General features: G+C 29.1%; 1 protein-coding gene across 1 annotated transcript in view; it reads right to left on the reverse strand.

The window, feature by feature from the left end:
- Cad88C (cadherin 88C) overlaps positions 1 to 13,764 on the reverse strand; it is an 81,876-nt gene extending 68,112 nt beyond the window's left edge. Inside the window, exons 1-6 of the mRNA XM_017901256.1 lie at positions 13,563 to 13,764; positions 9,091 to 9,242; positions 4,366 to 4,746; positions 2,878 to 3,007; positions 1,432 to 1,799; positions 159 to 297 (exon numbers count right to left, since the gene is read on the reverse strand). Coding sequence (XP_017756745.1) covers positions 159 to 297; positions 1,432 to 1,799; positions 2,878 to 3,007; positions 4,366 to 4,746; positions 9,091 to 9,242; positions 13,563 to 13,764 — 1,372 coding nt within the window. The remainder of the gene's footprint in view (positions 1 to 158; positions 298 to 1,431; positions 1,800 to 2,877; positions 3,008 to 4,365; positions 4,747 to 9,090; positions 9,243 to 13,562) is intronic.
- Positions 13,765 to 15,810: the final 2,046 nt, after the last annotated feature.

Raw genomic sequence — 15,810 nt, forward strand, 5'->3', positions numbered from 1 at the left:
AGAAATTATAAAATATATAAGAATAGTAAGAATATTATGTTTATATTTTACATTTTACCTATTTTAAGTTTATTATAATATTATAAAATTGAAAATAACGTGAATATTTCATTCTTTCCATAATATTCCCAAAAATGCTGAATAACTATTCTAAATACCTGATCTAACTTCGAAGTCGAGTTTACTGGAATTCTTAACGCGTATAAGGAAGGGAGCTTCGTTGATTCCTCTCGATGGAGTTACGTCGAATATTCCATCATCACCCTCGATGAACATTTTAAACGTACCATTCGTTCCCTGAAATCGTGTTTCTCGTTAAGACAATGCACTTATTTAAATTCCAATTTAAATTACATCATTCCACATAAATATATTTAGCTCGCTATTAAATAAGAAAAAGATATTTCGAATTTTTGCGCATAAATAAATTATCTTATGCTTGAGTGAAGCAAATCAAAGTAAAAGTAAAGGCATTGCAGCTATCGAGTCTGTTCAAGTGATAATTAACAACAATAACAATGCATTATGTAACGCAGAAATCTGTGATGCAAATTTTCCAAGTTTCTCCTGTTGGAAACAATGAGTTGAGTCACTTATTGGTAGAAAATTTCGTTCAAAACTTCGAATGCAAAACAGAAACTGTGATCAGTATCATTTATATCTCTATTTCAGGAGTTTAGAAGGAAGAAAATTTATTTACAATTCTCACAAGTGATTAAACAAAAATTGAAATTAAATTTGAAAATCTTGAAGCAATTTCAGAACGTTTCATTTTTAAATTAATTACTTCTAATTTATTCTTTAATTATATATTTTTAAGATTGCAAAAATAAAATTGACTATGCAAAAATCTAAATTAAATTTGGATTTAAAAATTAAAAATCTAAAATAAAATGTTATAATAATAACACTTTTCGGCATAGTGCATTTCAAACATAACTTCTGAAGAAAATTGAACAAAGAAATCGCATAATCGATCACAAAAGAAACTAAATTAAATTTAACAATATTAGAATAACAAAACCCTTCAGAATATTTAATTTTTATACTTAAATTCAAAATGCAAAAATAAAAATTAAATAAATATTATTAATATATATTTATATTATTATTATTAATATATATTTAATTTTTATATTTAATTTCTATTTTAAAATTCTGAAAGAAAGAAAATTCTGTTGAAAACTCTTCCAATTAAATACCCAAAAATCCAAATTAAATTACACAATTTCAACACGAATTATTGATAATTTAAATAATGAAAATAAATTTTAATTTCTCGAAACGAATTTTTAAAATAAATAAATTTAAGGTTTATAATACTTATAAATGGAGCATTGAAACAAAATCGTAGGGAATTGAATCGAATCATAATTCTTCTTCCTGCGTTTCACAATAACCTCACGGAATTATCCAACGTCTGCTTCTCACCAGGTCATGATCGTAAACTTCCGGTATCGCATCACCGATGAAATTAACCGGCGTATTGTACGGCGCATTTTCGTTTATCTCGGCGCGATATCTCGCGCTTCTGAACTTTGGGATCTCATCGTTCACATCCGTCAAAATAATAGTGACTTCGGTGGAAACTGACGGTGCGGGTACTATGTTCGATACTTCTTTCACGGTGATCTCCAGGACGAAGGTTCCCTCGGAGTTCTCCTCCGCTTCTCGGTCGAGTTGCGCCCTGGTGAACACCAAACCGGAAGTCGCGTCTATGTCGAACAAGTACCTCGGACCTTGCGTGATGCTGTACGTCACTTTGTTATTTATTCCCTTGTCACCGTCCACGGCACGAACTGTAAGATTTTTCAAGTTAACAATTGAGAAATATTTTGTGATTTAGATGTTACATTCACTGTGTTAATATTAATAATAATTAATTGTGTTAATTATTAGACTGTGTTACAGTGAGATGGTCAAAGTGGTTTTTGAATTTTTCTTTTTACAATTACTGGAATATTTTCTGACTTTCATTTGTTAATTGTCAATTTTTGTTATCATGTCACTTTAATTATTATAGTTATAGTGATAGGTGACAGTAATTTTGCTGTTAGTATCTTTTGCAATTTAAAGATTGTATCGAGTGAATTAATGTTAGAATTATTGAAATGGTCAAAGTGGTTTTTGAATTTCTATTTGCACAATTATTGGAAGTATTTTCTAACTTTCATAACTTTTTCATTATAGCACATTGATCATTATAGTTACAGTGATAGGTGATAGTAATTCTAGTGATAGTATATTTTATAATTTAAAAATTGCATTAAGTGAATTAGTGGTAGAAATATTGAGATAGTCAAAGTGATTTTTGAATTTTCGTTTTGATATTTATTTGAAGTATTTCTTTCTTTTTATAATTTTCTTTGTCATGCTAGTGATAGGTAATACTAGCTTTTATATCAGAAGAAAATTTAACTTTTTAAATTTAATTAAAAATACTGAAATGTAGTATTTAAAGTAGAACTACAGAAAATTGGTAATTCAAAATCTTCGAAATTATTTCCTTTATTCATTTATCCACTTGGACAAAAATTATTTACAAAAATAAATTCTAAATTTCAATATTTATTACGTACATAACATTTATCAAATAATTATCAACATGAACACACAATTAATTAATACCACAATATATTCATACTGAAATTTTTAAAATATCATATGTCTGTTTAAGGAATCAATTATTTAATTTAATTTTTGAATTAAATAAAAACATACAAATATAATAAATATATTAAAAATGTATTAAATATAAAAATAAGTATACATTAAATAAAAATATATGATAACAAATAGTGATTTGAAAATTTGTTTCTCTCTATTTCTCATTACCAGTTGTTATCATTCTTTAATGAGAGTAATAAGTTAACTGACCTTGAAGTACAAATGAACCTATTCTAGCATTTTCACTGATCCTGGCAACAGGTGTCATGGTTATGAATTCCGGAGGTTGATCCTCGACGTCCTGAACCTTAACGAGTATCGCGGTTGTTCCTGTGTTTACCTGAAATAATTACGAACGAAGGTAAACTGAGAAATACTCATCTCCCATTCCACTTTAAAATTGCAAACAACGCGTTGTACAATAGCAATTGCCATTTGTATCACGAGAAATTACGTCAATTTATTCTAACCACCTAAGTACTCCCATTGTCCTTGAAATATTTATAAAGATACTTTTTAACGCGAAGATAACTGTGTATTGCTATGTGGGCACTATCTCGAATGAAACGTTTGTACCCTTATGCCAAGTTTCAAGGTGACAATGACAACAGGTAATCCTATTTTTACGTATCCTAATCGCAGTGAGATGAACGACCTAAAAGAATTTTTAAAATATAAATATTAAATCTAGAAAAGTTATTTAAATTTAATATTTATATTTGAAATATTTAATTTAATTTAGTGTAATTTATATTTAAAATATTTTTCATATATTTCGGGTATTTTAGATAATTAATCTTTAAGATATTTACAATATCTATTACCAATTTTTAAATACTTATCTAATCAATTGAATTAATTTCGTTATAAATTAAATTATTTTCTAATTTATTGACCTATTAAATTAATTTATAATTTAATTAATAACCACTGGATATACGAATTGTATTAATTTATGTTTGTTTATAATTTTCCATTATTATTTTATTTTCAAATACAATTGGTATCCTTCCTTTGTGCTTTCATATTATCTAATCTAGACATCTAACATTCCTAACATTTTGAGGATAGAGTCTCTGTTCGTCAGATTTATATATAATTAATTAATTAGGGTTAAATGGCAACTAAATTTCGTAATTCCTCCAGATAAGTTAGCGGAAACGGTTTTGAACTTTTTGGACCACATGGTCATGTAGTAAGTCCTATCATTACGGTGTCTTAACAGTTTCCGTTGCGAGCCACAGTTAAGGCTGTAATTCCCCATTGGTTCGATATACACCATAAACTAATTTCCATAATTTGACTTCTTAATCCACGATTATCACGGACAAAATTAATTTAATTCTCGACCTTGCCCAACAATCTTCTATTATCGACAGGGTTCCAAATTTTGTTTGCATTTATTTATTTATTCTTTATTTTATTCAAATTTCTCAGCACCTTGGGTTGTTACTAAATTTGACTGTTTTCTTTTCTCTCTCAAGAAAATTATTAAATTAAATTAATTCCTTCGTTATAATTTAGCAATACGATTAAGTATAGTAAACTCCACTGCTCTAAAATTAGAAACATAACATTATCCTTTCGTTATTTATTATTTTTACATTATATTTTCATCTCAACCTTTGATTACGAAGTTTACTTTTATTATCAACTTTTCATCCTGTGTATGTCTATACATGACATGCAATGACCAACCTTTTCATTTATCGCTCGATCAATTGCCAAGATCCTCAACTGGTACAAATATTTCTTCTCGTAGTCGAGACGTCCGACAAGGCGAATGACACCTTTCCCATTGACAGTGGAAATGCTGAACACGTCATTATCGCCATCGAGTTCCTGCAGGTGATAAACCACCTGCCCATGTGCACCTAAGTCTGAATCGGTGGCTTCCACAGTTGCTAAAATGCCTGGCCCGGAATCCTCTCGCAGAGTCAAGGAAGTCGGATGTGGCCGGAAGATTGGCACGTTGTCATTAATGTCTTCCACCAGCAGTAGCAGACTTTGCGTGATGAAGTTCCCTTCACCTAGCCTGCCGTCTGTCAGAGTCAACACCAATGCATACTCATCCCTTACCTAAAGGCATGTCAAGGAATCACGGTTTTAGATCGATTATTCTTGACGTCTATATACCATTCGCTATATTCTCAATGACAATTCTTTTCATTCGAATTTTAAATAATTTTTGAATGTGGGTCTTTGATATTTAGGGAGAATGTTAATATCGTTTTAATCTGAAATTGATGTTATCCTTTTTTAAGAAATTTTCAGTATATGTCTGCAAACTATAACATTTATCTAATATTCCTGTTGCACTTGTAAGGATTAATAGAATAATTTTGAAAATAGAAATTCTTTTCTATAAATGGTTTGGTTTTATCTTTAGTTATTTGAATTTTATAGAAGCTATTCTAATCATTTCGTACAAATTCATAGTGATTTGCACAACTGATGATATGCAACAAATATGCAAGTAACATTTTGTAAATATCGAACGTACCTAAACTGAAATAATTAAATAAAATTAAATAATATTCCTGGACACAATAATTCCAAAATTTTTCCCAGATTAATTATTTTTTGCTTTGACTTATTTAAACATTTAAATTAACCTTCACATTCTCCATAAATCTATCTCAACAACCCAACAACTCCAAATTATATCTTTGCTACCTAAAAAAATGGTAAACTTTTGTCTGAAACTATTCCTGGAATAATAAACAATTGGCGACTAGTATCAGAATAGTAAATAAATAAGCGAAAAATTGAAACTTAGAAAAATTAAAATAATTTATGCGATTAAATTATCATTATTATTATTGATTTTAATATGTGATATTGAGATATTGCTAAAGTACTGTCTTTATTCTTTCCTTCAATTTATAAATCTTTGAATTTAGAAAAATTTCATATCTTTTGCAAAGTGGAAATTTCTTACTGAACTATGATAAATATTCCAGAGAACTATCTTCCTGTTGTTATAATTACAGTAGATCCTATGGAAAAATGCACCCAGTTTACGATTAGACAGTGAGACTTCGTGCTGTTACAATATCTCGAAGTACGCAAAATACATGCATGACGAGTGCAAGGAAATTTATTATTTTTAATTCATACTACAGCGTATCGCAATTATTTCCCTTTTTTTAAATCCACCAATCAACAACCTAACAACTCGAGATTACAGTTCTACTTCCTAAAAAACAAAACTAACTTTTGTCTGAAACACTTCCTGGAATAACAAACAATTTGCGGGCAGTAGAAGAGGACGAAATTACACAAGCTATCCCTGAATAGAACATAGAAACAGATTGCCAATGTGTATTAATAACACACCAGCAGACTGATTTTCTTGTACCCTACCACAACCTGGACACGAAAAAATCCAGTCAAAGATGTTCATATATGCTCGATCATGTCTCTGCATGATGATGGTCGCGAGTTCGCGAAGAAGCCGATGTGGAAGCGTGGAACGATGGTGAAAACTGGGCAACATGCAAACTACCCTGTCACTTAGAAAGCAGCAGGATTATCCGGATTGCTACAAGAGCATGGCGATAATCTCCATCAGGGCATAGTCTCCACCCAATAATCACGGGACACACGGTACTGCTTAACAAGAAATTAAGCCAGCACGCAAACCGTCACGTTTAAGAGAGACGATGATGACAAAATAACAACTTCCACGAATAGATCCAGCGTAGATCACCGGTTGCACGGTTCTTTAGCTCGCTCGCTCGTCCCTGAGTTTCTCTTTAATGCCTTCGACGGTGGTACACCATGATCGAACCTGCTGTGCGTGAAAGATATTCGAACAACGGGGATCACTCGTGCGAGATGCACGACACCGAACCGGTGAACGTAGAAATCATTTTTCTTCGGACGAGTCACGTGTAAAATAGGTAAAGGTAAAAATTACACTTCGAGCCTTCGTGACCGCTATTTCTGGAGAGGAGGATGGGGAGGCGAGATGGAGTCGTTTGTGGCGATGTCTTGGGTAGATGGGATGCTAATGTGTTTGTGATTACGGTTATTGTTGTGTGGATGGTGTTGAAGGGGTGGGATTGGGTCGTTTTCTGAGCTTCGAGGGAATTTTGTGAATATTGAAGAAATTCGAAGAAATAGATGTTTACATTTTTTAATGTGGTTGGAGTTTTACGAGGATATAGATATTTATGTAAAAGATTTATGTAAAGTAGGGAAGTTTTAGAGAAATATGGCGATGTTAATTAATTTTGGGAATTTAAATAGATAGGTTAAAATAGAAAATTGCGAATTTTGAAAAATTATAAGAAAAATAGGTTTCTTTAAAATTTTAAATATGATCGAAGTGTTATGAGGATAGAGATATTTATGTAAAAAATAGTAGAAAAGTTTTAGAGAAATGTGCCGATGTTAAGTAATTTTGGGAATTTAAATGGCTAGGTTGAAATAGAAAATTGTGAATTTTGAAAAATTATAAGAAAAATATGTTTGTTTAAATTTTTAAATGTGATTGAAGTGTTATGAAAATCTAGATATTTATGTAACAAATATGAAAAAAGTTTTAGAGGAATGTGGCAATGTTAAGTAATCTTGGGAATTTAAGTAGCTAGACTAAAATAATGGAAAATTGTGAATTTTGAAAAGTTATAAGAAAAATATGTTTGTTTAAATTTTTTAATGTGATTGAAGTGTTATGAAAATCTAGATATTTATGTAACAAATATGAAAAAAGTTTTAGAGGAATGTGGCAATGTTAAGTAATCTTGAGAATTTAAATAGCTAGACTGAAATAATAGAAAATTGTGAACATTGAAATATTATAAGAAAAATATGATTGTTTAAATTTTTACATGTGATTGAAGTATTATGAAGGTCTAGATATGTATCTAATAAATATGAGAAAAGTTTCAAAGAAATATTAGCAATGTTAAATCTAGATTGAAATAGAAAATTATGAATATTGATAAATTATAAGAAAAATGTATTTGTTCAAATTTTCAAGAATGCCTGAAGTGTTATGAATGTTTATATTTTTGTGTAAAAAATATTAGAAAAGTTGTAGAAAAATGTGGTGGTGTTAAATAATTTTTGAAAATTGAGCAATTACGTTAAAATAGAAATTTAATATTATTTAATAAATTACATGTATTCAAAAAATGATAGGACGTATATATGTATGTGTTTAAAAATTCAAGGAAAATTAAAAGTTATGAAAGTTTAAGTGTTCAGTAATATTTACGTAAAAAGAATTTAAAAATTATAGAGACTACATAATGGTATTATGTAATTCATAATGGTCGACTGATTTTTAGAAATTTAAATAGTGAAGCTGATATAGAAGTCTGTAATCATTAAAAAATTATAGAAAATGAATACGTGTTTAAAATTTTAAGAAGATACAAATTTTAGATAGAAAATTCATGTCATATTATTTTTAATTGTATATTTTTGTAATATTTCATAAACCAGCAACATTATTCACTAGACTAGATGCCATATATGTATATATATTCTTAATGTTGAGTATTTCTTAGAAATTTAGTTAATAAAATTGACAGAAAAATTTATAAATATTTGAAAAATCATAGGAAACACGTGTATATTTAAGTTTTCTAGAATACACGAATTTTAGTAAAAATTTGATTTACTATTTTTTACATTATTTTCTTAAATATTGTTTAACCTCGAACTTCATATATTTATCTAAAATATATCTAAAAACCTCGAACCTCATATATTTATCTAAAATATATCTAAAATAGACCAATAGATCATTGCCATTGAATCTGTCCCATCATTATTAATAACTACAATACTAACAATATTCGTAATCTCAGTACTGAAAAATATGAATTAAGCTCCAACTGTGTCAAAAATTAAACAGAATCGAACACATTCCCATTTCTCCAAAAAATTTCCTACTTCCAAAAAATACTCTACTTTGATTCTACTCGATACCTCACTGTCATCAATTTTTCCCTTGAATCATCAACCAAGACAGTACTCGCCAACGATACTTAAATCACCGAAATTCGCGAACCAAGATCAAAATATCGAAGATACTCAAAGTACGATAATTTCTCTAATCGAACAAAGCAAAACAATTTACTTCCTTCTCCACAAAAGTAAACAAATTCAAATTTTCCTAAACAAAATATTTTTCTTAATTTTTACAAAAATTAGCGAATTCGTCAAATTTTCTTTGCGAAAGTAAACAAATTCTTGCCTTTCATCGATATCCGAAGCTAAATTCACTCGCAATAACGTAGCCATTGTCAACTTTCTTCTCGCACCGTTGATAACCGCAGTAGGAACGGTACCTAGATGAAAGGAACGATCGCGAGGCAAGTTGAAAGCCATTGATGACATCCCACGGAATTTTCCGAACGAAAGAAAATCATTAGAACGAAATAGACCGTCTCGGGAAAGAATTACCTCTCTGTCGAGCAATTTGTTCAGGTAAATATTGGCCTCGCTTGGACTAAAATTCTCGACCCGGATCACGTCGCTGCCAGGTTGATCTCTAACGCCGAACGTCAGGCTGTCACCGTCAGGATCGACGCCGCGAAGCCTGTAAATTAAACTGCCTGCAACAGAAACCAGTCGGCACGAATCGCAACACGATACGGCAGCGAACAAACGGCGTAATTAATTTAAATGTGCGGAAATGCTGATTGGGCTGTAGACGCTGTGCATGGGCATGCAGTCACTGGAGGATGGTTAACGTAAAAAGAAGCCCGGGAAATATAGTAGTTTCGAAGGAGTAATTGTCATGGGGAGCTCGTAACATGGTATTTCATTTTGCGGTTACGGGAATGAGCGAAAGGGTACATAAATCGCAATTACGCGAATTAAATGGAAATTAATGGTCAACGAATAAATAGAATCATAGTGGAATCGTTATTAGTAAATGAATATATTATAGGTAAATAAATGAGTGAATAGTAAAATTGAATATTGGAAAAATTAAAACAGTTTATGAGATTGAATTATTATTTTTATTCATTTTAACACGTGAGATTAAGGTATTGTTAAAATACTGTTTTTATTTCTTTCGTAATTTAGAAATTTTGGAATAAAGAAAAATTTCATATTTTAAATTTTATTTAAGTTATTTTATTTAATTTATCTAAATTTTATTAAATTTCATTTTATAAAGTGAATTTAGGTAGAAAGGAGAGAAAAATTTTCAGTGAGCTATAATAAATTTTTCTTGAGAAATGCCTTCCTTTTGTTTTGGAAACGTAATTAGGAAATTAATATATTATAAGTAAATAGGTAAATAAATTAGTAAATTGTTAGTAAGTTAATAGCAAAATTGAATATTGGAAAAATTAAAACAGTTTATGAGACTGAATTATTATTTTTATTCATTTTAACACGTGAGATTAAAATATTGTTAAAATACTGGTTTTATTTCTTTCGTAATTTAGAAACTTTTGAATTAAGAAAAATTTCATACTCTTTATAAAGTGAATTTAGGTAGAAAGGAGAGAAAAATTTTAGTGAGCTATAATAAATTTTTCCCAAGAAATACCTTCCTTTTCTTTTAGAAACATAAGTAAGAAATTAATACATTACAGGTAAATAGGTAAATAAATAAGTAAATCGTTAGTAAGTTAATAGCAAAATTGAATATTTGAAAAATTGAAATAATTTATGACATTGACTTACTATTATTTATTTTAAAATGTGAGATTGAGGTATTGTTAAATGTACTGTTTTCACCTTTTTCCTTTTCTATTTAAAAATCATTGAATTTAGAAAAATTTCATACTTTTTGGAAAGTGGATTTAGGTAGAAAAGAGAAAAATTTTAGTGAGCTATAGTAAATATTTTTGAGAACCATCTTCCCTTTGTATTGGAATGGTAATTAGGAAATTAATATATTATAAGTAAATACGTAAATAAATAAGTAAATCGTTAATAAGCTAATAACAAAATTGAATATTGGAAAAATTAAAACAATTTATGGATTTGGCTTACTATTATTTATTTCAAAATTTGAGATTGAAGTATTATTAAATATACTGTTCTCATTTTATTTTATTTTTTTTTTTTTTCAATCTAAAGATCCTTGAACTTAGAAAAATTTCAGACTTTTCGGAAAGTGGATTTAAGTATAGAAGTGAAAGAAAAATTTTATCTAACTATAATATATATCACCAAGAAATACCTTTCTTTTATTTTGGAAACATAATTAGGAAATGAATATATTATTGGTAAATAAATAAGTATATAGTAAAAATGAATATTTATTAGAAAAATTAAAATAGTTTATGGAATTGAATTACTATTATTATTTATTTTAATATGTGAGATTGAGGTATTGTTAAAATACTGCTTTTATTTCTCTTTAATTTAGAAGTCTCTGAATATAGAAAAATTGCATAATTTTTGAAAGGTGGATTTAGATAGAAGTGAGAGAAAAATTTGTTATTTAAGTATAATAAATATTCCTTCGAAGTACCTCCTATTTGTTATAATTATAATATGATCTATGGAAGAATTGATCTATTTTATGATCAGACAGTGAGACTTTATGCTGGTATAATACCTCGATACATGCAATATATAAAATACACTTGAAATATATGCACAAGTGCAAGGAAATTTATTAGTTCTAATTTATACTGCAATATATTGCCATAATTTCCTTTCATTAGTCCACGAACTTTCATTTTGAAATATTAAGTCTGCTCATCAAATTAACCAATTACAACATTCTTTCTTACGAACAAATAAAATTCTGATTACAAACGATTAAATATTTATATTCTACAATTATCGTAATTTTTTCTATCTTAATTGATCAGAATGAGGAAGTGATATATATTGTATAATATATCTGCTCGCCTATCTTTGATATGGCTCGTATAGTTTAGCAATAATTTAAAATAACAAACTGAAAAGATCGTTACGACTCGAAATTAATTGTATGTTTAATTAAAAGGGGGCGCAACTACTGTAACGCTTGCAAGCATCAAATTTCTCTTATCTAATTCTTCCATACATAATTCCTTGCTTATTTATTGCTACTAAATAATTTAGAAACAACAATTCCTATAGTTACAGGAGTAAATTTATTAACTTGTGAAAAATATTCAGTTGTTAAATATATCTACTAATACATCAATCATTTGAATGTTTAACATCATGACAGGAAGCTTGTTAATCATCTCATTCATTTCGTTCATTCGAATTAGATATTCAGGAAATAGAACATTGCACTACGTAAGAATACTTTAACTTTTAATTTCGTTACGTTGTTCATTTTTCACTCGTTTATCGTATTTATCGCGGTACTTTGTTTTCCTAGATAAGGCTGAGTAATTTGAGTAAAAAAAATTCATACTTATCTTTCGTTTAATACCTAAATCTTCTTTCTCCTTTGTTCATTATACTTTTATATGGTTGAGCTGACTTTAAAGCCAGAAGACTCCAAAAGGTATCCAAATTTCCAAAATTTCTTTAATTTTCGAGACTTTCAAGTTTTAGCTTATGAAGTTTATCAAAAATTTTTAATTTTCAATCATATTTAATGGGATTGAAGATTATCATAGTCTCAAGTACTTCGAATCATTTCAAAAATAACATTCGAATGTCTATCAAGAATTTAGGGGGTCTCGGGACACTCAAAACCATAAAAATTGTTCAGATTTTCGAAATATTCAAGATTTAGAGAGACTTTCAACAGTTTTAGGCTTCAGATTATTATAATAAACAATTTTAATTGTTATAATACTAAGAACGTTGAACCATGAACGAAGCTGAGATTCGAATGTCTGTCACAATTCTAGGCTTTCATAATTTTCAAAGCTATGAAAATTTACCAAATTTCTTAATTTTTCAAGAGGTACAGAGGTTTTCAAGAGTTCTAGACATCCAATCGTATTTGAAACAATTCGAATTTTAATAGTTACAAAAGTTTTGAAACATTTCAAAATTTGACGATGAAGTCACCTATATATGCAATAGAATTCTAAAAATTTTAAACACTCAGTCGTATTTGGAATGATTTTAATTGCCATAATCACGAAGGTAATGAATCATTTCGAAATTGTATTTTTATATACGTATGTAAAACAAAAAATTTTAGAGGTTAGGTTTACGTTAGATTCCAGAATCTTGAAAACCTAGAATCGTTTCAAAACTATCTTTGCATAGATGTATAACAGAAAATTGCAGAGGTTAGGTTTGCGTTAGGTTCTATAATTTTAAAAACCTAGAATCGTTTCAAAATTACCTTTGCATAGACATATAACAAAAAATTTTAGAGGTTAGGTTTACGTTAGATTACAGAATCTTGGAAACCTAGAATCGTTTCAAAATTGTCTCTGCATATATATATAACAAAATATTGTAGAGGTTAGGTTTGGTTTAGGTTCTAAAATCTTGAAAACCTAGAATCGTTTCAAAATTGCCTTTGCATCCATGCATAACAGAAAATTGCAGAGGTTAGGTTTGCATTAGGTTCTACAATTTTGAAAACCTAGAATGGTTTCAAAAATTTCCTTTGTAAATATATAACAAAAAATTGTAAAGGTTAGGTTTGGGTTAGAGTCTGCAATTTTAGAAACCTAGAATCGTTTCAAAATTACCCTTGTATATATATAACCAAAAATTGTAAATGTTAGGTTTGGGTTAGGTTCCATAGTCTCGAAAACCTATAATCGTCTCAAAATTGTTTTACACATTAAAATTCCAAGATTTCGAGGCTTCTAATTACACTTTGAGAATATTCGAAACAATAATTTCGAAGACATCAAACGATTTGAACCCCAGAATTCGAACTACCAGTACTAGCCACCACTGTCCCATGCATAAATAAAACCACATGTTGATACATACAGTGAAAACATATGGTCGTGCAAATGGAAGCAAAATGGAGTTCCAGATGTACTCACCAACTGGCATATCAGGACCTTCCTTCAGCCTGAGAATGATTTCCGTCTGGTCGTCGATCAGGAAACGCGGTGGATTGTTTCTGGCCAAGCAACTCGCCAAAAGGCAGGCGAACACGAAAGTTAGACATTCTGACTTGAACCTACGTCTCTTGTAGGATCGCAACAGCCACGGAAACGCGATGATCGGCTTCGTCGAGGTCATCTTGCTGGCAAGTCTCGCTTAATTGACATGGCTACCCTTGGACGTTGAATGAAGGTGCAGTCGATTTGGCTAGGTTCGAAGTTAGTGCCACTGCTATACACTGGAATGAAGAAATTTTAGTTTCAGTGTTTGAGGATTATACTTGCCGAGACCTAGAAATTTTTTAAAACACTTTGATCATGGGAGTGCTCAATGGAAACAATTTTTATATAAAGAATACTCATGAAATCGCGGTGTACTTAGATGTAGGCAATTCTTCGCATAAAACTGAATCGAGAATGTAGAATAAAATTTTTTCATACAAGGCTTCGTTTTTGAGAAAATCGAGTTCGAAGATTCGTTGGGTGAGGGTGCGTTTAGGTATAGTCTGCTCTGCTTGCACGCACTACTGCTCGTACGTGTAAGTGATATCGGGCAGGATGCGATATAATTTTAACGGATAGTAAGTCAAAAATTTTGATACCTGGTTTATTTTAGTAATTTATAGTTGTTCAAAATGTCGTCTTTGGTATTACAAATAAATGCTTGCATAACAAATTAATGGAACGTGAACTGGACGTATTACTCTCGAATTTTTGAACTTGATTTTTTCGAAAATGGAACGGAATATGAAAAAATTTTATTCTACATTTTCGACTCAGTTTTATGCGAGGAATTATCTCCATATAGATTGTACTATGCTTTTATCCTGTATAAGTCACAAAGAACTATCAAACGAGTTTAAATAATTTATTTGAAATGTTTTATTTTTGTAATTATTGAAAAAATATTTTTGTTCTTTTGGAAATTAATATTAATATTTATTTAAATGGAAATTTGATTATACATATTTATTTTCGAAATCTGTTTATTATTGTTATGAATAATCTAGGATTCTTCAGAAGAATAACTATTTATTTACGTTATTATATTCTTTCAACATTATTTGGGACACTCTTTTCATAGTAACGATACAATTAGTTCAAAAGCATTCCATATATATCTAAAGTTCCATCATCCTCAATTATGGCATTCGTAAAGTATCCCAAATCTCTAATTTCGAATAGTATTTCTAACAAGCTTGAGCATTAATTTCGTGTCAGAATATTAATTTCATCACACTTTCATGAAATAATTAAATTCTAACAAAAGCCAGTTCTAATTAAAAAATACCATTTGCGAAGGAAATTCCAATATTTAACATTCAACGAAACACCATAACATCAGGAGTGAAATATGACTACACAAGATTATGTTAGTACACGAATATTGTAATAAAATTGACTAATATTGCAATAAAAAGGAAGGAAACATTCTAGATGAACTATTTCCATTATAATGATTTCGAATATCTGGGACACTAAATCCATCCACCTATATTAACAAACAAAAATTGCTCAAAATATCACTCTTCGCAACCTACTTCAACGTCGTAGAAAATCAAACAATAGTAACTCATTTACAATTTTACCAAAAAAAAGAAACTAATAATAATAACACCGTTCTTACGTTCAATATTATTCAAATTTTAATAACTACTGAGAAATGGGAATAAAAATAGTCAAAAGTGCCATTTTGAGAGAAAATATTTTTATATGACATCAACTAATATTAATATTTTTATAACATCATGAAAAATATTTGCTATTTGTTAATATTAAGGTTAAGATTAATATTAATGCTATTAACCCTTTGCACTCGAGAGGCGCCTCTCAGTCGCCATTTAATCAGATTCTAAAGATGGATGTTAATTAATATATCAAATTTACAATTACCCAACGATGCGTGGAATATCGAAGTAAAATAATTCTACGTCCTAATTTGCATACGATTTCTTATTTACCATTATAAAAATATCGTCGACTTTATGGCAGAAAGTCTTCGAATTATTATTCTCCTGTAACGAAAAAATTGTCGAGTGCAAAGGGTTAATAATCATAACTATAATTACTATTACGATAATAACTATGATTAATATTAATATTTAAAAAATATATTTTTTATAATATTATTTTAATTATTTTAATATTTTTAATATTATTATTAATTTATATAACATCAACTGAT

This window comes from Eufriesea mexicana, unplaced genomic scaffold, assembly GCF_001483705.2.
Source record: "Eufriesea mexicana isolate 0111107269 unplaced genomic scaffold, ASM148370v2 scaffold1576, whole genome shotgun sequence".
Classification (NCBI taxonomy): domain Eukaryota; kingdom Metazoa; phylum Arthropoda; class Insecta; order Hymenoptera; family Apidae; genus Eufriesea; species Eufriesea mexicana.